This window comes from Phasianus colchicus, chromosome 16 (assembly GCF_987193195.1).
Source record: "Phasianus colchicus chromosome 16, bPhaCol1.hap1.1, whole genome shotgun sequence".
Lineage (NCBI taxonomy): Eukaryota > Metazoa > Chordata > Aves > Galliformes > Phasianidae > Phasianus > Phasianus colchicus.
This window is the reverse complement of record NC_143451.1, coordinates 9,859,486-9,883,017: the sequence shown is the minus strand read 5'-3', so window position 1 is coordinate 9,883,017 and position 23,532 is coordinate 9,859,486. Positions and strand designations below refer to the sequence as shown.

Below are 23,532 nucleotides of genomic sequence, written 5' to 3'. Positions count from 1 at the left end.
CGCAGGCCGCCCAATGGGAAGCGGCGGGGGGCGTGCCGCAGGGTGGTGGCGGCAGCGGCGGGCGGGTGAGCATCGCGCCCTCTATGGCGACCGCCGCTCGCGATCAGCTGCCCGCTGCCGGCCTGGACGAGGCGGATGAGGCGGTCCGGGGTACGTGCGAGGACGCATCCGTCTGCAAACGGTAATGGCTGAGGGTTGGGGGCAGCGGGGCCGGGCGTAGGGCCGGCCCGTCAGCGAGGCAATGGCCTGCCCGGTGCTGGCTGTGTGAGAGCAGCGGGACCGGGAAGGAAAGGGATCGGGGGACGTTCAGGGCCGTGGTGTGAGCGGGCGGGTGTTGGCTGCGAGGGCCTGCTGTGGGCAGTGCTGCTGTCGGCTCCCAGCCCTGACCGGTTTTCATCTTAGAACCTGTTTGTAAGGTATCATCAGCGACAATTAGGGTTGCTGATAATTAGAGCTGTTCTTACAGCAAGAACCAAAAATGTCAGCGACGTGCAAAACTCAGGACAAACGTCTCACTGTTGTTCAGAGCTCTTTATTCGGTCTCTTCCCCAGGATGCAGGGGATAATGGTGTTGTTACCCTCTTATGTACGGTCGTGAGTTTAATTCGGGTGTCGCTGTCACTTATTTCCTTTGGTACTGAGGTAATGCCAGGGAGGGGTGTTGTTAACCTGCTTGGCTATGAAGTCAGAAAGCTCTATTAGAACAGTGTGGTGTTGTTGGCTGTGTTAAAGTGGCACATAGAGGCTCAGGAATAAATGTTAACAGTGCGCAGTGCATAAATGTACAAAAGATGTCTGTACAGATTAGGGGACCTTTTAGACACGTATCCTTTTTTGCTGCATTCTCAAAGAAATATTTGGAACTGGGATCTTGTGTAAATTCATCAGGTAGTGTAAAGGCCATTAAAAAGATACTTATGTGTATAGGAACAGGCAGGGTTTTTAACTGGGCATCCTGCAACTTCCTATACTTGCATACATTTGGTAGACTTCTTAAACCTTGTCTGCACGTAGGCATGCAGGTCAAAGAGTCTCCTTTGAAGCTTGGTTATCTTTTGAAATATACCTTGCTGGCCTTAATTCATAACTCTTAATTTTTCTTCCTCTGCTGGGCAGGTTTGCTGTAAGCGTCGGCTATTGGAAGGACCCTTACATCCAGTATTTTGTGAGGCAAGCCAAAGAAAGAAAAGCACCTGAAATCAACAGAGGCAAGTCAGTGAATAAGTGTGGATGAGGACAGTACAAATATATTTTTAAGTGTCCTTAATAGTGGAAATGCTAAGTTATCACCTGAAACAAACAGTGATTGAGCACCTGGTGAAAAAGCAGAGCCAACCCACGGGAGCTCAGATACATGCAATGCACCTGTGTGACCAAGAGGGGAGGGGTGGACCCTGGCTCCACCCCTTCCCAGACCTCATTTAAGGGTTGGCAGTGGAGGCAAGGGGCTCTTGCTGGAACCTGTGAACCTGAGGCCTTCTCAGGGTAAGCAGGTTCTTTCCTTTGCTTCTGTGTCCATGATCGATATATTTGAACATTTCCTTACTTCTGCAGCCTAGGAGTTTGCTACTATGCTCTTATTGCTGTGCTGCCATCACGTTGCAGTGTTACAAACATTAAAGCACTCCAGTCCTAATTTCCATATGCTATGTGTATGGAGCATAGGGTATACATGGAAGAGTAAGATATATACCCTTCATAGTAAAATTACATGCTGTGTGACCTTCTTAATAGTTCTTATCATTTGCTTTCTGTATTCTGAATAGAGTATCCCTATGTCTTGTTTAACGTGCAGTACTCTGTACAAAGCAATCAAAATTGCTGTTTGAGTGGGGACAGCAGTGTGGGTCAGCTCTGGTCTCTGCAAGAGTTCGGTGTGCTCAACAGCTTGAATTAATTTGGTTTGTTCTTCGTGTACCCACGAAGTAGGGTACCCTTACATTGGGTAAGATAGTAACAGGAAAAAAATAATATTCTTCATGAGAGAGTGTATTCTCCTTCCTAAGAAGTATATTTTTAAGTAGGTAAAGAGTTTCCAAAGTTGCTAAAAAAATTGACTATTAAGCATCTGGTATTATACTAAAATAGCAATTTAAAAATATAAACTTTTTCTTGTTAACAGGCTATTATGCTCGTGTTCAGGGTGTCAGTTATCTGCTTGAAGCTTTTCTAAAGAAGACCGAGTGCAATTGTCAGATTGTTAATCTTGGTGCTGGCATGGATACCTTGTTCTGGAGATTAAAGGTAAGTGATAGCTGAGAGTAAAGAACCCAGCTCAAGACAAAGATTTGTGTGGATGTTAGAAGCACTCTTCTGTGAGGGCTTATCAGTGCAGCTTTCTGTAGCACAATGTGGAGGTGTGCTGTGAGGCTGTGTATGTCAGCAGACTGCCCGGGCTGGTTTGCCTCATTTAGGATTTGTTTAGAATTAGGTATCTGCAGTGTATAAGGAGAGGGTTTTTCACTGACCTTCCCCCAAAACATGTGTGACATGAAGCTGACCTCTAGTGGACTTTCAGGAACTTCACATCTTACTGTTCTCTTTAAGCATGGGTTTTCACCATCCTTGTTTTATATTAGTACACATATAGGTTTTTGAGGTAGAGTGCTGTGCATGCTGTTTACTTGTTTCTGAGTTATGTGTATTTATATAAATGTGAGATCATATACACAAATATATATCTGCATGCATTTATTTTAGTTGACAATAATTCGTATGATTCTTGTACTATGTGATGGTTTTCAGAATATTGTACTGTATAATACTGTATAGTATATGTATTATACAATACTGTATAATTGTTACTTACTAACTTACAACTTACACTAAATCTGCTTTTTTTTTTAAAAAGAAAACTAGAAGAGGCCAATTGCATTTTGCATGGTCACAAGTCTTTATGTTACACTCAGTGGAAGGGAAAAGCTCTTTCTGAGATGCAGAGCTTATCTTCTGACATACACTTCTGTGAAAACTCTGTGAATCTGAGGTTGTTTTAACTTTTATTACCTTGAATCAATACCACTCTTGTGTCCAGGATGTTTTACTTAAAAATATTAAATATTTTGTTTGATTCCTAGGGAGCATTTTAATGATTCTCAACTTCCATTTTTTAAGTTGTGTGTTTAAATATACTGTTGTTAATAATGCCAATGTAAACTGAAACAAAACTGCTTGGGACTTAAGGCTATATCTTCTTGTTATATGGATCTTCCTAATTCTGTTGTCTTAATCCAATTCTCAGGATGAAAATCTTCTCCCTAGAAAATACTTTGAAGTGGATTTTCCAATGATAGTTGCAAGAAAAATACATAATATAAAGTAAGTGTAAGGCTCATATTAACCTGTGTGGAACTGCATGTAATTCAGCAAAATGTAATGAATTACAAGCTATGGATTTTAATTATTCCATCTCTCTTCAGAGGAGTCCTTCACGCTCCATGATTTAGAATAAAGGTGTGATTATTCGAGCAAGTCCTACAGAAGAGATTATTCTGTCATCTTTCAATCTGGGGAAGTCACTATTCTGTAGGAAGGCAAACTGATTTAATTGTCAGTTGTCTACAGTACAGTAGACAGAGCAAGTCTCAGGGTGATTTGGGGCAATGAAGTCTCTCTTCTATCTAAATACAGTAGGAAACTTTCAGATTTGCATGTCAAGTTAGAGAGGGGGGTTAGCTGATACAGTTTTTGAGTATTGTTTGTATAAATAAGTTAAGATTATGGAGGATACTTCAGGGGAGTGTCTAGGTTTGTCTTGAAAGAGTTACCTCAGAATTGCAGGAGTTGGTGTATATGAAACTCAACTGCAGCATATTGTAAGTCTAATCTGCAGACACTTTTCTTTCCAGTAGAGGGCAGAGGTATTCTCTTGTCCTTCACGTGTTTGAAAGAAAAATTTTTTTGGAAGCACATAGTTAAGCAAGTCTAACTGCTCAGAGCTGCTTCTTCCTTCTTCCCACAGATCAAAACCTCCCTTGTCAAAACCAATCATAGAAACCCATTCAGGGGACTCTCTTCTAATAGGTGAGTCATCTTTAAAATAAGTCAGCAATGTACTGCAGCACTTTTAAAACTTTTCTGATCACTTTGTTCTGATATGTGGGCAGGCTTTTAATGTTTGAAATGCTGTTTGGACAGAGAATTGGGAGGGAAAAGAGGCTTATTTCTTCTCTTACAGAATCATGCCCATTTGCTCTGTGTCATGTTAGAAATGTCGTCTTTTGAAGAGGCTTTATTCTGCTAGAAAGTTTTTTCTCTCTTGTATGTAGCTTAACTTACGTTTCACTCTCACAGAAAAAAAAAATGCTTGATTAAAATGAGTGCTTTGTCTTTTCATCACATTAAGAGTACAAGTCTTTGTGCTACTTCTTTGAAGACTCCACCAAATGTATTTTACAAAGTTATTTCTTGGGAGCCAGTGCTGCTTGCTACATTTCAGTATTTTTAAAAGAGAATATTAGACTCAGATAGTATTATGTGCTCATATTGTCTTAGCTTACAGACTTGTAATGTTGTGTCAAGATTATAATGTAAAAATTTCTTTATTATGGTGGAAAAAATAGATTCTTCTGAGTAATCTTTGTGGTGCCCAAATTGCAGATAGTGCACTGTAGTTATTTCTTCTGGGCTGCTTAGAAGAAAGATTAGTTATTTGCACCTGCAGCATCAACTAGTTTGTGTTAGCAAGCGTAACTTGGAAACTGAGGTTGTGCATTTCCTGGTGTGGTTAAATCTGCATGTGATTTTTTGTAAGCACCATTCTCACTGAGGGTCTGAAAGGCTCAAAGGGGCCCTCAAGAGAAAAAGAAGATATGCTTATCCTGCCAGTGACTTGGTGTGGGTGCTCATCTGAGGCCTGTTTAGTGCCTGAACTTGGATTAGAATACTGCCACACTGAATAGACTGTGCATATTTGTATGTGCCCTGCACATTTTATTACTGCATACTGGGGATTTGTAACTTACTGAATCTTTAAATGACATCTGTATATCAGAGTTCTCTACTTTTCATTCAGGTTTAAAAAGATGAAAGCCCTGTCTGCCTGTCTCAGAAAAACAGCTTCTAAATACCACTGAGTTTCAGTGGGAGACTGTACAACCGTGTGATACAATGAGACGTGCTGCATAAGCATTCCTGAAAATGCATTAATATGAAGTAGATCAGAATGTTCAATAGTGTTTGTGTAACTGAATAGCTCTGTAGATACCTCTAGTACAGCAGAACAATTTTAAAGTCATCAAGTTGCATGTATTCCAATCAAAAGCTACTAATTAACAGTTCATAGCAGTAAACTTCAATTAGTGCATCTCTGCTGAATCTACTGGACTGGTTTATTTCTCTAACGCTGTTCATCTTGTTCTTTCCCAGTGCTGCGTGTCAGATGCCTTAGTGTAGGAATTTGTGTGGCTAAGCTGGTGTAGGCTGTACCATGCTGAGACCTTTGGGTTGTAGCCCAGTGTCTGGGACTTTGGAGGTGTTAGAAGTCTGCTGCAGCACACACAAAAAAAGCCATAGATAAACTTGTGTGAAATCCCTCTGGGAACTTTTTCTTAAGGACCTATTAATAGAACTGCTTCCTCTGGAAGTACCACCAGAAGAGGACATAAGTAGACAAATGAAATAGTCAGATGAATCTTGTATGGCCCTAGAGACTTCTCACTGTTCTAAAGGAACTCAACAATGAAATCACTCAGCTACGAACTGCTGTGTACCTTCTCATTTTAAAATTGTCTTAGTACCTGAGAACTGGAAGGTGGCAGCTGAGACTCAAATGGGCTCTGTGAGCCCAATCCAGGAGCTACAAACCAGTAGGACTGATGCCTCTACTGGACAAATTAGTAGGAACTCTAACAGACAGCCTAAGTGAAACCCCAGAATGATATAATGTGTTGAGAAATAGTTAACATGGCTTTTGTGAAGATAGGTTATGCTTCACAAACTTACTGGAGTTAATGAATGTAGTAGAGAAGGGCATCCAATTAATAATGTAATTGAATTTTAAAAATACATATTAACAAAGTTATTTACCAATGTTTGCCAGCAAAATTTTGTTGTTGCTGTAGGGGGGAAGGAATGGTTCTCTAAAGAGCTGGGGATGAAGGGTAGGCATATGTGGTTAATTCTCATTGTAGAGGGAGGTGGAAATCTGACGGATATTATTCAGTACTAAGAAACAATTGGGAGGATAGAATGAATACAAAGTGGCAGCTTGTTGGCAAGACCAAACTCTTCAGAGGGGTAAAAAACTGCAGAAGAATCTTGTGAAATTAGTGACTTGCTGATAAAATTCAATGCGGATGAATATAAAGTGATGCACATGGGTGGAAGGAGTAGTTTGTGCCTCACGTGTTAATGGGAGGCTTCTGGCTGATCACTGCTACTGAAGTACAAGATGTACATATCATAATATGTATAATGTTCATAAAATGAAAGCACTGGTTAGTAATGGTCCAGAAATCCCAAACAAACTTAAGAATTTTTAGAAAAAAAGATAGAAAACAGCATTATTAGTAGCAGGTGCTTGGCCTCTTTTTGTCTCTTCCCTAAATAATGGCTGCTGGTGCCTGTGGGAGGCAGGATGCTGTGTGGGGTGGACCTTTGGTGTCACCTAATAGAGCTGTTAGAAAAATTCAGTGTTCTCAAAGTGTCATCTGTCAGCAATTGTAATGGGGCATAATGAAGCAGTGCTTCCAGACGATATGATGCTACTTATTGCTTAGCATTTTAGAATCTTGGATTTGGTGGTTTTGGGGTTGGTGGTTTTCTCCTCTTAAATCAGGTCCACGTTATTGTCTCTTGTGCACAAGGAGCAATTTGTTTAATTGCTTTGCTTTATTTCTCAAGTTGCTATAATATCCACTGAAGTGACTCTCCTCATACTGTGTTTTTTCCTTGCACTAAGTGTTTTCATTTTTGGAAGCAGTGTTAACAGGCAACTTTCTTGGTTTCAGGGCAACATTTGTTTTCTCCTTGCTGTTCAAACAAAGAAGTGGCAGCAAGGCTTGCAGTTCAATTGTAGATATATATGGCTTCTGCTCTTTAACGCAACAAGATGACACTTGTCATTGAATAGCTCTGTCTTTTACAAGGGGATGTTAGATCTCCAGGGAGAAGCAGTGAATTTGTGCAGTAATATGACATAGCTGTGGCAATGTCAGGTTAAATAGTTTCCAAAGTTCAGTGTTGCTATCTGGTTTATAAGGCAGTTGTGAGTGTCAGGAAGCTCTACCTTTGTTGCCTCGCAGGTACAAATTGTACTTCAATGAACTATTACCTTTGTGTCACTCATGAACTTTTTGATTTAGAGAACTCTGAATACCTGTAGCAGAGGAAGTGCTGTGCTATGATGCTGTGATTTATGTACCTCTGGCTGTAACTTTGAGCAGTGCTGCTTCAGTGGACAATTTAAGGTAGGGAGTGAGTGTCTGGCCATCATAAAGCAGGACATTTATTTACTGGTTGCATGGTTCTGTGAAGGGAAGCTTTATTGTGGAGAGGTCAAAAGGCAAGCAGAAGCAAATCTTACTGACATTCTGTGAGTGCAATGACATTTAAATTCCAGCACTTGTATTGTTACTTCCATGCCAAAAGTCATGGAAACCATATGTATGAGTAGTATGATCAGAAAAAATGTTCTGTTCTATTTGTGCATGCTTATGTTATCTATACATGAGGCTGAAAGGAGCCTTTGGGTCATGGGGTGAGTTGCAGTCATGGGGTTGGTTTTCTTCCCTGATGCTTCCCAAATGAAGTCTGAATCTGGTATTTTGCACAGCTTAGTTTTAGAAAAGTACAAGACAATCTGTACACAATTGAATGTGTTGAATGTGAGCATCACAGAGAAAACGGTCAGATAATTCCATGCTGTAGGAAAGAGTGAGGCCAATCAACTTTGCAGCAAAACCATGATGAGATACTGGGAATGAGTATTCCTTGGAATATGAGACTTTCCATGGATTCGGCCACCAAACATCACTGGCTCTACCAGCATGAGGACAGCTGGCCTGAGTCACAGTGAGGTGGCCTTGTTTGTTCAAAAACAAGGGATTTGGAGCTTGTAAGGGAGATGACATGTAAGTCAGTGACAGAAAGGAAACCCTTCATATGACATGTTTTGGTTTTGGGGGCAATATCTTCTCCAGGACAGAATGCACACACAGGGAGCCCTTCCCATTCTCATGCTGCTTTCCTTTGCGTCTGGTTCTTGTGCTGATGTTTCAAGGGGTGACATTATAGTGAGGGGGAAAAAAAGTAGTTTGTTTTTCTAAGAACACCAAGTATTTGATTCAGTTAAAAGAAAATTTGATTTTTGCATAAGAAAAAAAAAATCAATTGAGATGATGTTCCTGTTCTACCAGGCTGAGGTTTGTTTTCATTTTCCTTTTTCAGCTACTCTGCAGGCAGTATTTTACAATACATTTGCACCAATGCTGCTCGTTCAGAATGACAGCCTATTTCAAATATTCATATTTAGAACATCAAGCTATGCAGTAAAACAGAAATTGGTGCCAAAGACCATGAAGTAGGATCACATTCTTGGGTGCTTATGACTGTGCTTTGACTTTTGGCCTCCAGGCTGGGAACAGTGGCAGTGCCAGCCATCATCAGCTGTCATTGCCACCTCTATGTGAAATGATGGAGCAGCTGTCAGCCTGATTTTGTTAAAGTATTTTTCCCTGGTTAGGTTTGATATCTTCATCTCTTTGACTTGAGTTTTTTTCATGCCATATCTAGGCTGAAAGTAGAAGAAATCTTACGAGGAATTTTAGAGGCTTGCCTTAAATTCTTTCCTCAAACTTTTATTTCCTTTTGCCTTTTTTTCATTTTAAAATTGACTTGTGCAAACTATGCAAATTTCATATCCTTCCATGAGATTTTCTGTGAGATAAAAGTATTGCTTGTAAATGTTGACATGTATCTGAGAGCATCTCATTAAATATCTCCATAATTCATGCATTTCAAATGCACAACTTCTAGCAATTGTATCAGCTTTCATATAATGTGTGCGCAGCTCTTCTTCACTTTTCATCTGCGGTTGTGTTTGCCAACAGCCATCAATGGAGATTTGAGGGAAGCTGGCAGGAAAACGTGTGGAGAAACAAGTACATTCTGTTTGAATGGACCAGAGAGGAGCCAGGCAGCCCAGACACTGGAAATAGAAGTAAAGTGTCTGCGTTTGGAGTAAAAAGCTTTTGAAGAGAATCCGTTCCTCATCAGCTTTCTTGGCCTTTTAAAAGTTTCTGCTGTAGGGAGTCCTGTGTGTTCTCAAAGATGTTCCTAAGCGTTAAGTATGCTTAGCTTTAATGTTTAAGAAATATTTCTCCTGAGCCAAATTGCCTTTAAGGAAACCTGCTTGTTTGTTTTTCCTTCTGCTGTTGGTTTTGTAAATTATTTTATTATTTTTTTTCCCTGGTAGGTAACTTGAAGTAAGCAGGCCACGGCTTGCTGGCTGTTATTTCACTTGTCCATACAGCTTTGCACTGGGGAGCAGCCAGTTCATGGCCATCCCCTCTCTTACCCAGCCAAGGCATGACTGACACTGAATTTGCTCATTATGCCAGCAATTGTGCTGAAATTTGAGCAATTGTAAAGGACAGCTTTAACCTAAAATGTGGGAGGTTTTGCTCTTTCTTGCTCTTCAGTGATAGAAATTCTCAAATCAATGTGGTGTGAGCGGAAGACGTTTATTTCTACCTCCGAAATGTTTGTGGTGTTTCCATTATTGGAGCACTTCAACATTTTTGCAGTTTATTTTTGGTCATCGTTAGCATACTGGTGTGCCCAAGTCATTGAAGCTGGACAAGAAGATTGCATCAATTCCATACTAATTGTGATGGCTGACGCTTACTTTGCTGTGTCTCCAGGCAGCACACAAGTCACTATATAAGTACTTTCCTGTGTGTGGAGGGTTTTTTTTGGTACCATTATCATGGCCTTGATATAATAACTTAAATAGAAGGGTGTGGGAAGCAGTAAAGCTATTACAGAACATGCACATGGAAAAAAGCCTTGACTGAAAATGTTGAATCACTTGCTGCACAACTTTTCCCCCCTCCCCTGTAACTCTGCACAAACCATCTCTGTCCCTGTTCAGAACTGCTGCTGGAAAACACTGCTGTGACTTACAGGAGCCATTTCCAGAGCTGGTCACTCAAAAATTGAATGAAGATCCTTCTTCTGGAGGGTTTGATGTAGTGCTTAATGTAATGAACTGCATGGTATTTCTTTCCATCTTTTTTTATTCTCCCGAAGTGCAAAACCTCCTTTATCCCCCCCCTCTTCAGCCAATTGGCTTCTCTTTCTCTTCACCCAACACTTGACATCTGTTCCTGTGTCATTGCTCAGGACTGTGTGTCTGCTGTAGGATCCCAGGAGCTGTGCCCATGCTGCAGATGGGCAATGATTGTCCATCACAAGATCGTTCCAAACTCTCACATTGTTCCCCCCACCCCATTTAGCTTTCTTATTTTACTGCTTGCTCTGATTGTCACATGCACACAGTAGGAGGGAAAAATTATGTGCTGTTCTGCCCTCACGTCTTCACTCCAGTAGTACAGTTCTTGAGTTAAAGCATGAAAGAGCAATCTGTTACATTCCCACAGAACTTTACGTCTTTAAGTGGGTTAGATACTGTACTTGTAAAATGTGTTCTGCGGGGTCTGGTCTTGTGTAGCTGAATTGATTGCAACTGATTGTCAGCAATGAGTGCATCCTGCTGTCAGTAATTCTATTGGCCTCCTGACAGTTCTGCAGTGTAGCAAAGTGTCTTTGGGCTTTAGGATTTGTTCCTCCTCAATATGGGGAAACAATTTGGAAGCTTGCTGCCTGCTGTGCCCCGGGGTGAATATTTGCATCACAAACTGTCTTTGTATTTTGACTCTGCACACATGATACCGTTGCTGCGTCATACAGGGGGCCTCAAATAACATTTGACTGCAAAACCTGTTTCTGATACTCACCTGTGTTATATAGTTTTACATATTGCTAATTTGTATAACTATATCTTGTTAATTTTTGGAACATTGTTACTTTGGTTTTTCAGTGATCAGTGAAGGAGATGCACATAAAAAGTATATTGGGTCATCTAAAAAGAAAACAAAAACCTTGCCTTGAATCTTCACGTTTTTTCTTTCCTCTCTGCTTTCCTTGAAACCATGGTAACAGATGGGGTAACCTCTCAGCGTTGTCCTGGCTGCAGAGCACAGGATGAGGTGTTCTGCAGAGCCTGATGCTAACGCAGCAAAATCTGAAAACCCCAACAGTCCACTGTGAGGGAAATTAATCTTTTTAAAAGAAGAGTTTGCAGTTAATTGCTAGGTATAATAGCCTGAGTTTTGACTTTGTGTGTTCCTGTGTGGTTTTTTTTTAACTTATAACTTCAGCATGCCTCTTATTTGTAACTGTTGGTCTCTGAAAATTCTGAACTTGCAGATTCCCACAGCTTAGACTCCAGCCGATACTCCATAGTGGGAGCGGATCTTCGCTTCTCATCAGATCTAGAGGAAAAGCTAAAGAAACACAAGCTGGATGTACAGTAAGATGTTATTTTTGTGGGGTTTTTTGGTAAGAGCTTACAGAGCAGACTGTCGAGTGCAAAGTCAGGCTTGGACGTAAAGTTTCTGCATCCAGTTCCTTCTGTGCTATTTCCATGGTTACCTTTTCCTGAGTCCTTTGAGCAGAAGACACTGTGCAGACCCAGCCTGACTGAGCCAAAGCTGCTGCTGCAGGGCTGGTGCTTCTGCAGTCCATCCTGCAAACTGCTTTTTTGTCACCTATGTATCAGTATGTCATGAGCTACTTTTTCTGAGGAGTGGAGTCTTTTAATGCTGACTAATGGGAGTACCTCAATAAGTGGATGTCTTCCACCACTATTGTTCTAGGTGTGTGAGTCAGGATTTCTGGGAGCATTCGCTGATAAAATGAAGAATAATACTGTCAGTATTAAATCATTTTAGAATTTTGTCTTTGTAATCATTTCATATTGCCTCCGCTTAAAGCCTGTACTGTTCCCTAGACCTTTTGGTAAAGAGATTGCTATGGAATCCTTTGAGAACTTAACTCTGGAAGCTCACGTTTGACATTTTGCTGTTCAAGCATTAGGCTTCTAGAAGTGGCAGGATTTAAGTTTTTAAAGCAGATGATGGACATACTTTTCAAATATAATATATATAAATAGTGGCTATCTGGCTGGGTGGGAGAGAGCATATGGGAAAGCAGAATGCATCAAACTGCCATTTAAATCTTTACATTTTCGTCTTCTGAAATCTTGCCTTGTTTATATTGCTGCTCCTTGAGGAGTTTCTCCTGCTTCTAGCGACTTTTCTTTTTCCCAATTAGAAGAAAACTCTCATTCTGAGCAAAATTACTCATGTAGCTGTCTATTTTGGTGACATGTTGTTTTTTTGTGGATGGAGGGGGAAGAGACAAAGTGCAAAGTGTAGATTGCATTTTGTTAGATAATAGTACATGTCACTCTTTTTACTTATGTGGAACCAATTTGTCTAATTATAATTCTTAGAACTTTTTTTAAAAATCTTTTTTTTGTCTGTACTTTTTTCCTAGTTTTACTAATCTCTTAAAATAGAGTGGATTGTGTGTGTGCAGGGTATGGTTCTCTCCAAAATGAATTTTAATGTGTGCTATGGTTCATGCCATCCCAGCTCAGAGGTGACTTAAAGGATACTTCTTCAGCATGTTGCACATCTGACTGAAAGGAGGGTTTCCTAACACCTCCGTTCTGGAACCAGGGGAGGCCCCTGTAATTAATTTGTCAGCTGCCAGAAAACCCATTTCTTGTCAACTTAACGAAGTGATTTCATTCATTCTGAAGTGTCAAGTTCATAACAGCAGAGCTCTGTCAAGAATTTTGGGGAGCATGAATTGCTTGCTTATAATTCTTGTTCTTTTGCTACAAATAGTTCTCTTTTTTCTATTTTGAAGTTTGCCAACACTTCTGGTAGCTGAGTGTGTGCTGGTTTACATGACTCCACAACAATCTGCAAATCTTCTGAAGTGGGCGGCGAGCACTTTTCCAGTGGCGATGTTTATAAATTATGAACAGGTAAAACAAAAATAGCATTTCTGAACTGCATTATTGACATAAAAATTGCTCTCAGAAGTGGGAATTGTGTTTGTAAAGTAAGAATAGGCCATATTCTTTACTACAGACAGCAGGTTCTGCTGAAGTTCTTTGGTAATGAGTTTTATCTTGTAGATCTGTTATCTCGTTGCAAAGAATATGTCTGTTCTGAAGGATGATTTGCTGAACTATATTGAACCAAAACAGTTAGGCTTAATCCTTATGTGGGTGATCCATAAAATATTGGTTTAGATAAGACAGCAGTAAATGAAGCAATGCTGCATGTTGCCTGTGAGTTTATAGTATTAGAGAATTAGTGGAGCAAAAATTGTATCAGTGTCAACATTGCTGAGGGAATCTAGGGGCTTCCAGAAGCGAGGAACTGGAGCTTCCATGTTATAAATCACTACTAGAGAGCTTGTGTGAGTCATAAACAACTTAAAACAGAGTCAGTTTTCAGTGCACAGTCCATGTGCCTGAAAGAGACATAGCATTGCCATCGTCAAAAAGGCACTTGACTTGTAAATGTGATGTAGCTGAGGAGGGTGTGCCAGTGTGGAATGAGATCCAACGTAAGAATGTAATTGTTTTAAGTTATCCTGTAGGTTTTATGACAGACAACTAGAGAGTTTAACCAAGTTACTGCTTTTCACTGCGATTACGTTCTTTTCGGAAGGCGGAACACTTTTGTCTCATTCTCTACCTGAGGTGAATATGGCAGATCGGTTTGGACAGATCATGATTGAGAACTTGCAGAGACGACAGTGTAACCTGGCTGGAGTGGAAGTCTGCAGATCCTTAGAATCTCAGGTAATAGGGCGCACAGCTCTGCCTGTTTGATATGAGAACAGATTAATCTGATAGTTCAGTGTGTGCACTGTAAGGCTCAGAGCAGTGACTAAAGCAGGTTTGGGGCAGCTGCTACCTACTGGAAATGATCTACCTACTGGAAGATTTTAAGGTCCTCTCCAACTTAAACCTTTCTGAAATCCTTTCCTGTCCACAGTATAACAGTTCCCTGCTGTTAATGTCATGCTTGCTAAATACGACGTAGTTTCTGCAGTTGTACAAAAGCTGCAGTAGATCAGAGCACAGCTCCATCTACCCCACTGTCATGCTTCAGTAGAGGTTTGCAGCAAATGCTTATATGAAAAGGAGTTGCACTCTTCTCTAACAGGTCAGGTAGATGCCCTACAAAATCCTTCGAGGAAGAACTGTTTTCTGCTATCTCTTCCTCATGTCTTCTGTAAACACTCCTCATTTATTTTGCAGAAGGAACGATTGCTGTTAAATGGATGGGAAAACGCACATGCCATTGATATGATGAAAGTGTACAGCTTCTTGCCACAGGCTGATGTCAAAAGGTATTGCTGATAGCTTGCTTGCAGTCAATAGTCATCTTCAGGCATCGTTTCCAAGATTGTTCGTGTCAATATTTAGTATGAGGTTATTTCATATATCAGAGAAGCTGCATGTAGATGCTAGCTAGCTTGGCAGAACATGTTTGAACTTGAAGTTTTTGCAGAATGTTAAGGAGAATGCTTGGAGCAATACAAATTTATGGTACCTAAGATGTTTTTTGTGATGAACATCCAGCTTTCACAACACTAGATGGTGAGGTGGGGCCTTAGAATAGAGCAGGCATCCATTCTTCATGTTCTCAAGGTGAAGATGACATCTGTGTGTTTGCTCCAGTCTTGTAGGCGTGCATAAGATTACTTGCCTTGTGTTGCTTCTACTACAAGTCAGTAGAAAATGGCTGCATTTGTTCTTCCCCTTTCTTCCCTGACAGAGGATTTAGGTAATGAGCCATGGTAATTTAGTGCTAGGACCTATGTACAATGCAAGCAAAGAGCAACAGAAAGGTGTGCCTAGCATTATGTTATTAACTTCAGGTATGTAGTATGAAGTGTGAGTTGCTACAAGTAATTCATTAACATTCACATATGGGGATTACTGAAAGCATGGGACTGAACAGGTGAGACTGAAAATCATAGGTTGTTTAAATAGGAGTGATGACTGAGCTTGTGCCATATGGCGCTTCTGGAAAGATGTAGTTTGTACTTTTTTACAGCGTTTTCGACTGTTATATCAGTTTAGTTCTTTCTACTTGATCCAGATGCCAATAAATAAGTTATGTAAACTGTTCCTCAGTATTAATACATGGCAAATAATACTTTCAATTTATAAAAATCTTTACCTACAGTTCTGCAGCACGTGCACCTCTGTAAGTGTACTTAGAAACAGTCTCCCCTCAGCCTCATTTAATTCTCAGTAGCAGCCATTCTAAATTTCTACCAAGAAAAATAAATGCTCTTGATATTCATGTAATCTGAAGTGAGAGCGGAATATGCCATATTAAACTTTCTTAAACAAGGACAGCTTGAGAGAAGTTTTCTCGCTTGGGCGAAGTGGAAAACATAAGATCTTACTTCAAGAATCTTTGGTAGGAACCATTTTAGGAAAAAAATCCTCACATTTTGTATGCACCATTTGGTTTGTGCTTTGTCATGAGCTCATGTGGGAGAGTTGTTAGGAACTGCACTGGTGTACCCATCACTCACCGAGACATGATATGGACTTGTTGTGATTGTCTGGAGAAAATACTATCTTCTGCTGTTAGCTGTTAATCCTTTGCTCGAGATAAATCTCCTTCCCTTAGGCTGCACTACGTAAGTCCAGCAAGACCAGATGCATAGACTAAAAAGGGTTGGAACAGAAACACTGATATTCTTGAAAAATTACACAGATTAGTCCTGAAACATTAAATTTCTGTGTGTGGAAGTTAAAAATATCTTTTTGATCGCTTGTCTTGTACATTGGCAACAAAGGTTAGGAGTGGTGGTATCATCATATTGGACAAATATCTGTATTAATTTACTGTGAAGATAACTACTGAATTATACCTTTCATGCTGTAAGAGTGAAGAAGTGTACATTACAAACTACACTGAGACTTCAGTTTAAATCACAAGTTTTATTTTGTTTCCACAGAATAGAAGAACTTGAATTCTTGGATGAAAAGGAACTCTTTGAACAACTAATGCAGCACTACTGCATCTGCTGGGCCTCAAAAGACAGCAGTAATCTAGGTAATGTTCCCCAACATCTCAGAAGTAACCTTCACACTGACATTTTACATGGAAGGGCTGGGGCTATATGTGCCAATTATATGATAGATGTATTGTGTAGCTGGAAAATGGGGTCCATTTCTCTGAGGCTGTGAACACCTCCCAGGTGGCGACAAGCAACTGTTTCTCCTCAGCCTTCTGGGGGTTTGGTATAGCCATCTGAATTGCCCAACTGGAAGCCTGGAGTTAGAGAGCACCTCTCCTATGAAGAAAAGCTGAGGGACTTGTTTAGGTTGGAGAAGAGAAGGCTCTGGGAGACCTCAGTATTTTTAGTATTTAAAGGGAGCTTATAAGCAGGAGGGGACTGACTTTTTACATTCTGATAGCAGTCAGAAAAGGGAGAATGGCTTTAAACTAAAAGGTGGGTGATTTAGGTTAGATATCCTGAAGAACTTTTTTCAGTCAGAGTGTGGTGAGGTGCTGGAACAGTTTGCCCAGAGGTAGTGGGTGCTCCATCTCTGGAGGCATTCAAGGCCAGGCTGGATGGGGCCTTGAGCATCCTGAGCTTGGACGGTGGCAGCCCTGCCCATGGCAGGGGGTTTGGAACTGGGTGGTCCTTAAGGTCTTCTCCAACTGAAGCCATTCTCTGATTTATTTTACACTGAAAGATGCCGTATGGGTTGCTTTAAATAACTGCTTTACACTATCAGTGCTAATTGAAAGGATTACAAATTGTATGTATGTAAAGTACCATATGGGCACACGGTATATAAAATCATGGTGTCCTGACAACATAAAAATACATTTTGTTACTTAGCTCAGGCTTCTTCTGCACTGTCACCATTTACATCCATCTAAGGCTGAAGATTTCCATTCTTTGGGGGAAAAGAAACCCTCTGAATTTAACTCTTTTTTTTGTTTGTTTGTTTTGTTCTTAAAATTGTGTCTCTCCTGGAATTTCAACTTTATATAACATTATTTGTGTTGCTTATGCTGTTGAAGAAATAGTAAAATCAAAATGAATTGTAGTTCAGGTGAAGAATGGGTGTCTGCAGCCATTATTTGTCCAAGGTTTGAAAGGCAACTCTATTGCACTCAAGTTTTTCTGGGACTCCAGTATTTCCAGAAAACTGATATGGCTGCCAGTTCACATCTTCTTTTCTTTCCCTTTCTGCCCCTCCCTTGTTCCTGACAAAACAGTATTCAATAACAATTTTTTTATTTTGCTTTTCCTCATCAAATGTGAATAGATGAAATCTCTGCTGAAGTTGTGGATATTCCTCAAGCAAACTGAGCACTAAAACATCTGGTATAGCTGGTAAAGCTAGTTGTACAATATCCCATTACTGCAGTAACAGATTTCAGCTTGGAATGTCTGCTGTCCAAGATGTTCACCTACTCATAGTAGCCAGCATTATTTTTTTTTCTGATTAAAGTAGTATTCAGGACAATTTTGGATACTGAGGTTAAATGCTGCAATGTATCTTAGATGTCAGAAAAGACAACTCTGACAACTCTCAAAGGAGATAATCAAATGTGTAATGCTTGGGTATGTCTCAATTTAAACCACTTTTTCTTTATCCAGTGTAAAATCAGTGTCCCTATTAATGGTACTTTCCTCATCTTTCTCTTGTTGATTCCATGGACAGATCCTTACTTCCATCTGCAGTCTGTACTGCTCCTTTTGTCACAACTTCAGTACTCCTTCAGGTCAATTGTTGAACTGCTGTAAAAAGAGCTTAAAAGTGCAGATCAGCTCTCTTCCTAATTCTTTTCCTGCCACCAATCCTTTGTATTTGTTTTTTCAAATAGTATTTTTTTCAAATAGTAATAATCTGAAAGCATCCCTCTTCCTGTGTCTGTCTCAGTAATGAAATATGGGCGGCATAAGAACTAACACTTGTTTCTTCCCCCACACAATCACTCTTTCCCTTAGGTCTTGCAGACATCACCTTCTAATGTACTTGCTCAAGGGAAGCCGTGGGTCCAGAAGCCACAGCTGCTGCCTTCTTCTTGAGACAAGGTCACAGAAATGATGGGACTGTGCATGTGCCGAGTTCAGTCTGCTCATCTGTGTAAGCGGTGCCAGTGAAGAAAGTGGCCGGTGCTGCTGATGTTGACTGTCCTGTTGGCTTTTGGTAGTTTGAATTTTTTTTGCCCATTTTAAGCAACTGTTATGAAGCAAGATTCACCTTTCATTCCTGGATATGCACATAATGACAGGCTCTTATAAGATGACTGAAATTCCTGTTTAAAGGCTCACCTTCCTTAGTTTAAAACTGTGAGTGTTCTTGGATTATATCCTCCACTTTTCATCTTGTGGATGTGTGAACTGTATTTGTGATAGGAAGCTGGAAAAATGTGTTGAACTGCATTAGTGGATTTCTCTTTGCACTGTGCACGGCTGATCATGAAGGTTAGTTTTGTTAATTTTCATTCTGTTTGGGTTTAACTCTTAGGAAGTATCGCCCTGTAAGCTTTCTCCAGGCTTTTACTATTGCTGCAAGGCTGTCACTATGCTTGGTCTGCTCCTTATGTGGGAAGAGTGAAAGAAGGAAAGGGTCCTTGATTAAAGCAGACTATTTAACTGGGAAGGGCTCAGCTTGGCAGTTCAGCATGGGGATGGTTGTGGTGAGAAAGGAAGTAAACTATATTTGCACTCCTGGCAGTATTTTTACACCAGTCTCTTTTTCTTTCTTTCCCCTTAAAAGAAATGAGCAAAATCCATTTAGTAACAAAAAAAAAAAAATCCCTAACCCCCTTCCTACTGTTTGGAATTGAATCCTGCAACCTTCTGAGAAGAAGAATAATAAATGTTTAATATTTATAATGTGCCTACTGTCTTATTTATTAGAAATGACCTATTCATTTCTGGTTTGACTGTATTTTCCCTTTGGCAAGTGCTTCAACAAGAGTATTTTATTAAAAGTAGCTGCAAGGATAAACTGATTTTTGTATTCTGTGCAACATCCTGTAGTGTAGAAGTATCTATCTTAGGAAATAGTTGATATAGGTTTGGACTGAAGAACAAGGGAAGGAGATTATCGGGGTTGTAAAAACAGTCAATTTCAAGGGAACAGAAGTAAAATAAATAAATAAATGGCCTTCACTTTGTTCTCATTGCAGAGTCAAGTGCCAGTTTCAGTCACTAGGAACTACAGGCAGTCCACTGTTATGTTTATATCAAGCCAAGTTCTTAAGTGACAAGGCACAGAAACGCAGTATTTGGTTAACACTCTTCTCAGTCTTTGCAAACTATTTACTTAAACTCTTTCCCCAAAGAGAAGAGATGGATCCTTTGTGCAGCAATGAAAGGAACTCAAAACCTTTGCTTCCAAGCTAACAATCTCAACAGCATGCTTATGTCTGTGCTTTTTGTTGGAGCTTAGCTGTACCCCTCCTGTTGAGATGCACATGCAGGCTGTCCTGGTCTGCATTATTGTTGACCCATTCTATCTGCCAGTGCAGGAGCCCAGAAAGGTATGTCTCTTTTTTTGCCTTGCTATCACAGTTCCTTTTTGTGCATAGCAGCTATAACCAGAGATTATAGTATTTGCCACTGAGTGATGTATTTTTTTTTCCATTGCTGTTGCCTGCTCTGTAGATTGGGGAAGTAGACTTCCTGATGAGCCCTTCTGTTTTTAGTGAAGCAGGGGACAGTCAGCCTGCTGCTTTTCATGGCCTGCAGCTTTTTGCCTTCTGTTTTCACACTGTTGTTACTTAGAGGGTTTGAATTTTTTTTGTTGTTGTTCCCACTGTGCAATTGCTCTGTCAGCCTAACATGAACCCGAGGGGCCAAGTTCAACAATCATCTATGAATTTGTCTTAATTAGATCAGAGTCCTTCAAACTTACTGCTTTGCTAAATGTGGGAAAAGTAAAAGGATCATGACTCTGTGCCCATATTCAGAGTACAATTTCTCCTGAGTTTGTGTGTAGCTATGCATGGAGTGGGCATTTTTCTGGCCTCCACATTGCAACAAGTGAGTACTGAAACCTTGTGTTTGGGTAAAAGCAGCACACTGATATTGCCAGAAGACAATAGTATCAGTCACAGGGGCAAAACTGTATGGATAAAACATTATTTGAAACACTGCCAGTGTAGAACTGTATCTGCAGTTGCTACAAAGAGCATAAAAATTGGAAAGGTTCCTTATGGAAACATGCCTTTGTCCTTGCTCTGTACCACTGTTTTTCTTTAGGAGGCAAACTGAGAACTGAAGGGGCTTGCAGAGTTCAGTGGGACACTGACAAAATATCTCTTCCTAGGCTGAGATGCACAATTGAAAAAGGTATAAAGAACTCAGTTCTGCTATACTAGCTTTTTTTTCTTCTTCTGTCTTGTTAGTCACAGTTGGAGCAGCAATTAGTTTTTAATATGGATGTGCTGTCTATGAGACCAGCCTGCATTTTCATGGAAAGATGGGTCTGATTCAGCAGGCCAGGAACAGTTTACTCATCAGTTGCTAACATGGCTTGGTGCTGCACAGCAGATCACTTTCTAATATCTGAAGCATGGTTACTCTGAAAATGTGCTCGGCTCTGACCTGTTTAACTTCTTTGCTGATAAGGCCTGGAGCTATCTGAAGTCGTGCTGGTTTTAAGACATATGTCTATTCACTGATGGTTTGCACTGGGTTGTTAGTAGGTTTAGTGTGTGCATATATTGTCACTTTCTCATTTGAGGAAAAATTAAAACTTTCCAAATGAGCTGTTACATCACATCTGCTCATTGAGGCTGGAATTCAGGTGTGCGTGTCTCTCCTTCGTGCCCCTTCATCCCCAGCCCTTTTCCTTTACACAGAAACTATATTCTCCACACCTGAGCCCTTTAACATGGCTGCTGTCACCTTCCTGCTTTTTTGGAACTCCTCAGTACTGCATCTTGGATCATGCTGCGGCCCATTAAGCTGCTTGTCTTGCTTTTAATGAGCTTATAGCATGCGAGGCCCTTCCACCTACAGATCTGTGACTCATGAGGGCTGTGCTTCTGTGGGGTGTGCACACTGCTTTGCAAAGCCATTTGCTGGATTGAAGACACAGCATTATGAAAGCATACCTACAGGTTGGGAGCATGTAGGTTCTTTCCATTTCTTAGAAATGGTGTAGTGCTTCTGAAGCAGACAGCAGTAGATGTTTCACCTCTTCCTTGCTCAGAGTTGGCTGCAGCACCTGGGGATGTAGCTGTGCTGGGTCTGTTGTTCAGCCAGCTGGGCTGTGTTTCCAATTCATTTTGCTTCAGGTGAGTGGAGGTAATGGAATTTCACTCTTTTTTAATCAGCAGCATCACTGTCACCTGGACAGGTTCCTGGCTGCTCTGCCCTCACAGTGTGCATTAACTCTTGGAAAGGCCTTTCCATCATTTGGGAAGAAGTCATGTGGGGTCTGCCCCACCACAGGCACTGCCAGGTGAACCTGTGAGACAAAGATCAACCACTGGGAACCAGAACTCATCCCCCCTCCTCAGCCTTGCCGTAAAGTTGGCTGACCTCGAGCAGTATCCATCTCTGATCATCTCTCAAAATTCTCCTAATCTCTACCAACTTTCTAATATCCTACTTGTGTATTCATGCAGATGCTATTTTCTTCCTTGCTGTTCACAGAATAAGAGCTTGTTAATGGATGATCAACCTGTGGTGTTGGACTTGCAGCTCTGACCAGACTCCCCCTACTTCCAGTGCTCCTCTTTCCTCCTTGCTCTTCCTGTGCATGGCTCCAGGCCAGTTGATGGCATTGGTGCTACTTGGTCTGGTGCTGGCAAGCACCCAGAGGGATGTGCCCATCCTCAAAAGCCTTAGTTCAAAGTAATGTGCCAAAAGCATCTGAAATAGCTGGGTCAAAGGTGTTGGCAACTGAACGTGTGGGAAACAAGATAAGGTGCAGTGCTACAGCTATGCTCACAGCTAAGCCTGGTGGTTATGTGACAGGTAGTGTTGTGATCAGTGAGAGATGAGACTTAAAAACACAGATCAACTCAGCAGAAGCTGGGAGTGTCTTCTGAACTGCAGGAGCTGTTCTGTGCTGTGATGACAGCCGGTGCCAACGTGACAGTCCTGGTGGCTTCTTCTGAATTAGATGGGCAAATGCAACAAACATCACTTTGGCAAGGCACTCTCACAGAGCATATCTCCTGGCCCTGGTGCAGCCCACCAAGACATGTGTTTCTGATATAAATGGGCTTGTGATGTGGCTCACTGCAGCTCTGTGCTCCATCAGATAGGCCTCACACTGGCAGGATGTGTTTTGCAGGGATGGGTTCCTGATGGTGCTTTGGCTGGTTTCTGCACAGACAAGCTCTGCTGCGCCTCAGAGCTGTTCACTGAGAGGAGCACCTCTGGCAGGAGCATGGGGAGGTTTTCCAGACAGATTTGGCTTCTGCCTTGGTAGAGTTTGATGAATTTTAATGTTAAATATCAAGGTTAAGGTCCATATATGACTGTTTACTGCTGTCCATAATCAGCCTTGCTCTGCATCTGCACATCTGACCCCAGTCAGTCCCTAACAGAACAAGGTACCCCTGTGTAAGAACCCTTGGAAATTTCCATCCAGCATTACTGTAGCAATCCCCAGTGCTGCTGTTACGCCACAGGATCGCACGTGGGCAGAGGTCAGCCTGCCTGTGTCACTGCTACGAGCTGCAAATAATTCTGCAAGTTCTCATTCAATAGCAGTTGTGTAATCATTTGATTATCAGTCCCCAAGATAAATACTGTCAAGATAAGGCGGTGCCAGATGGGTTCCTTTATTGCTTTGTAGGAGCTGGATATGGATGCTGACTGTGCTCAGCCTTATTGCAGCAGTGCTGTCATGCAGCACCTCCACCTCTTGTTGCACTTCATAGAGGCATCCAGCCAGAAATCTGTCCCATCAAACATATCAGTGCAGTATGAAGAGGCTCTGCCCGCAGCTGGTGCTGCATTTGGGTGCTGCTAGATGATGGCAGTATGTTCTTGGTTAGTGTTAGCACAAAGTGCTGCTTTGTGTTTGGGTGGGTTGAGTTTGGTTTTGTGGTTCATATGGAAAAGCAAGTTGTGGACCTGCATGATTAAGCAAGGAAAAGAGAGCAAAATGCTTTTGGGGTGATTCTAGGCTTAAAAGAGGTATTCAGACCTCTTTGCATATAGATAGATGGATGTTAGAAGAGTTCAACTCCTAAAAAGGGGTTTTCTGAGGTGCTGCTTGTTTTGTACTACCATTTCCTGTACTGATTGACACAGTTGCTGTTGTCACTTATTTAAGAAATCCACATGATCGGTGCAAGCACAAACAAGGACAAAAATAAATGTCTGATAATATGAACAGATTTATCTGTTCTTATCCCCACGCCTTTTCCCATGAGTGTAGATTGCTTTCAGCTCCCTGAAATAGACCCTTCTTTCTGAGCA

The 23,532-nt window shown here is 41.1% G+C and overlaps 1 protein-coding gene across 1 annotated transcript; it reads left to right on the top strand.

Moving 5' to 3' along the window:
• Positions 1 to 21: 21 nt before the first annotated feature.
• Positions 22 to 18,978, top strand: LCMT1 (leucine carboxyl methyltransferase 1). Its single transcript, XM_031606626.2, has 11 exons — positions 22 to 181; positions 1,117 to 1,208; positions 2,123 to 2,244; positions 3,242 to 3,318; positions 3,962 to 4,023; positions 11,431 to 11,533; positions 12,940 to 13,060; positions 13,787 to 13,888; positions 14,351 to 14,442; positions 16,072 to 16,169; positions 18,085 to 18,978. The coding sequence occupies exons 1-11, from the start codon at positions 84 to 86 to the stop codon at positions 18,105 to 18,107; spliced, it is 990 nt and encodes a 329-aa protein (XP_031462486.1). The 5' UTR covers positions 22 to 83; the 3' UTR covers positions 18,108 to 18,978.
• The last annotated feature ends 4,554 nt before the right edge of the window (positions 18,979 to 23,532 follow it).

Coding starts and splice junctions, on each gene's coding strand:
- LCMT1 (XM_031606626.2), top strand. CDS start 84: ATGGCGACCGCCGCTCGCGATCAGCTGCCCGCTGCCGGCCTGGACGAG. Junction 3,319..3,961: donor AGAAAAATACATAATATAAA/GTAAGTGTAAGG, acceptor TTCTTCCCACAG/ATCAAAACCTCCCTTGTCAA. Junction 14,443..16,071: donor CCACAGGCTGATGTCAAAAG/GTATTGCTGATA, acceptor TTGTTTCCACAG/AATAGAAGAACTTGAATTCT.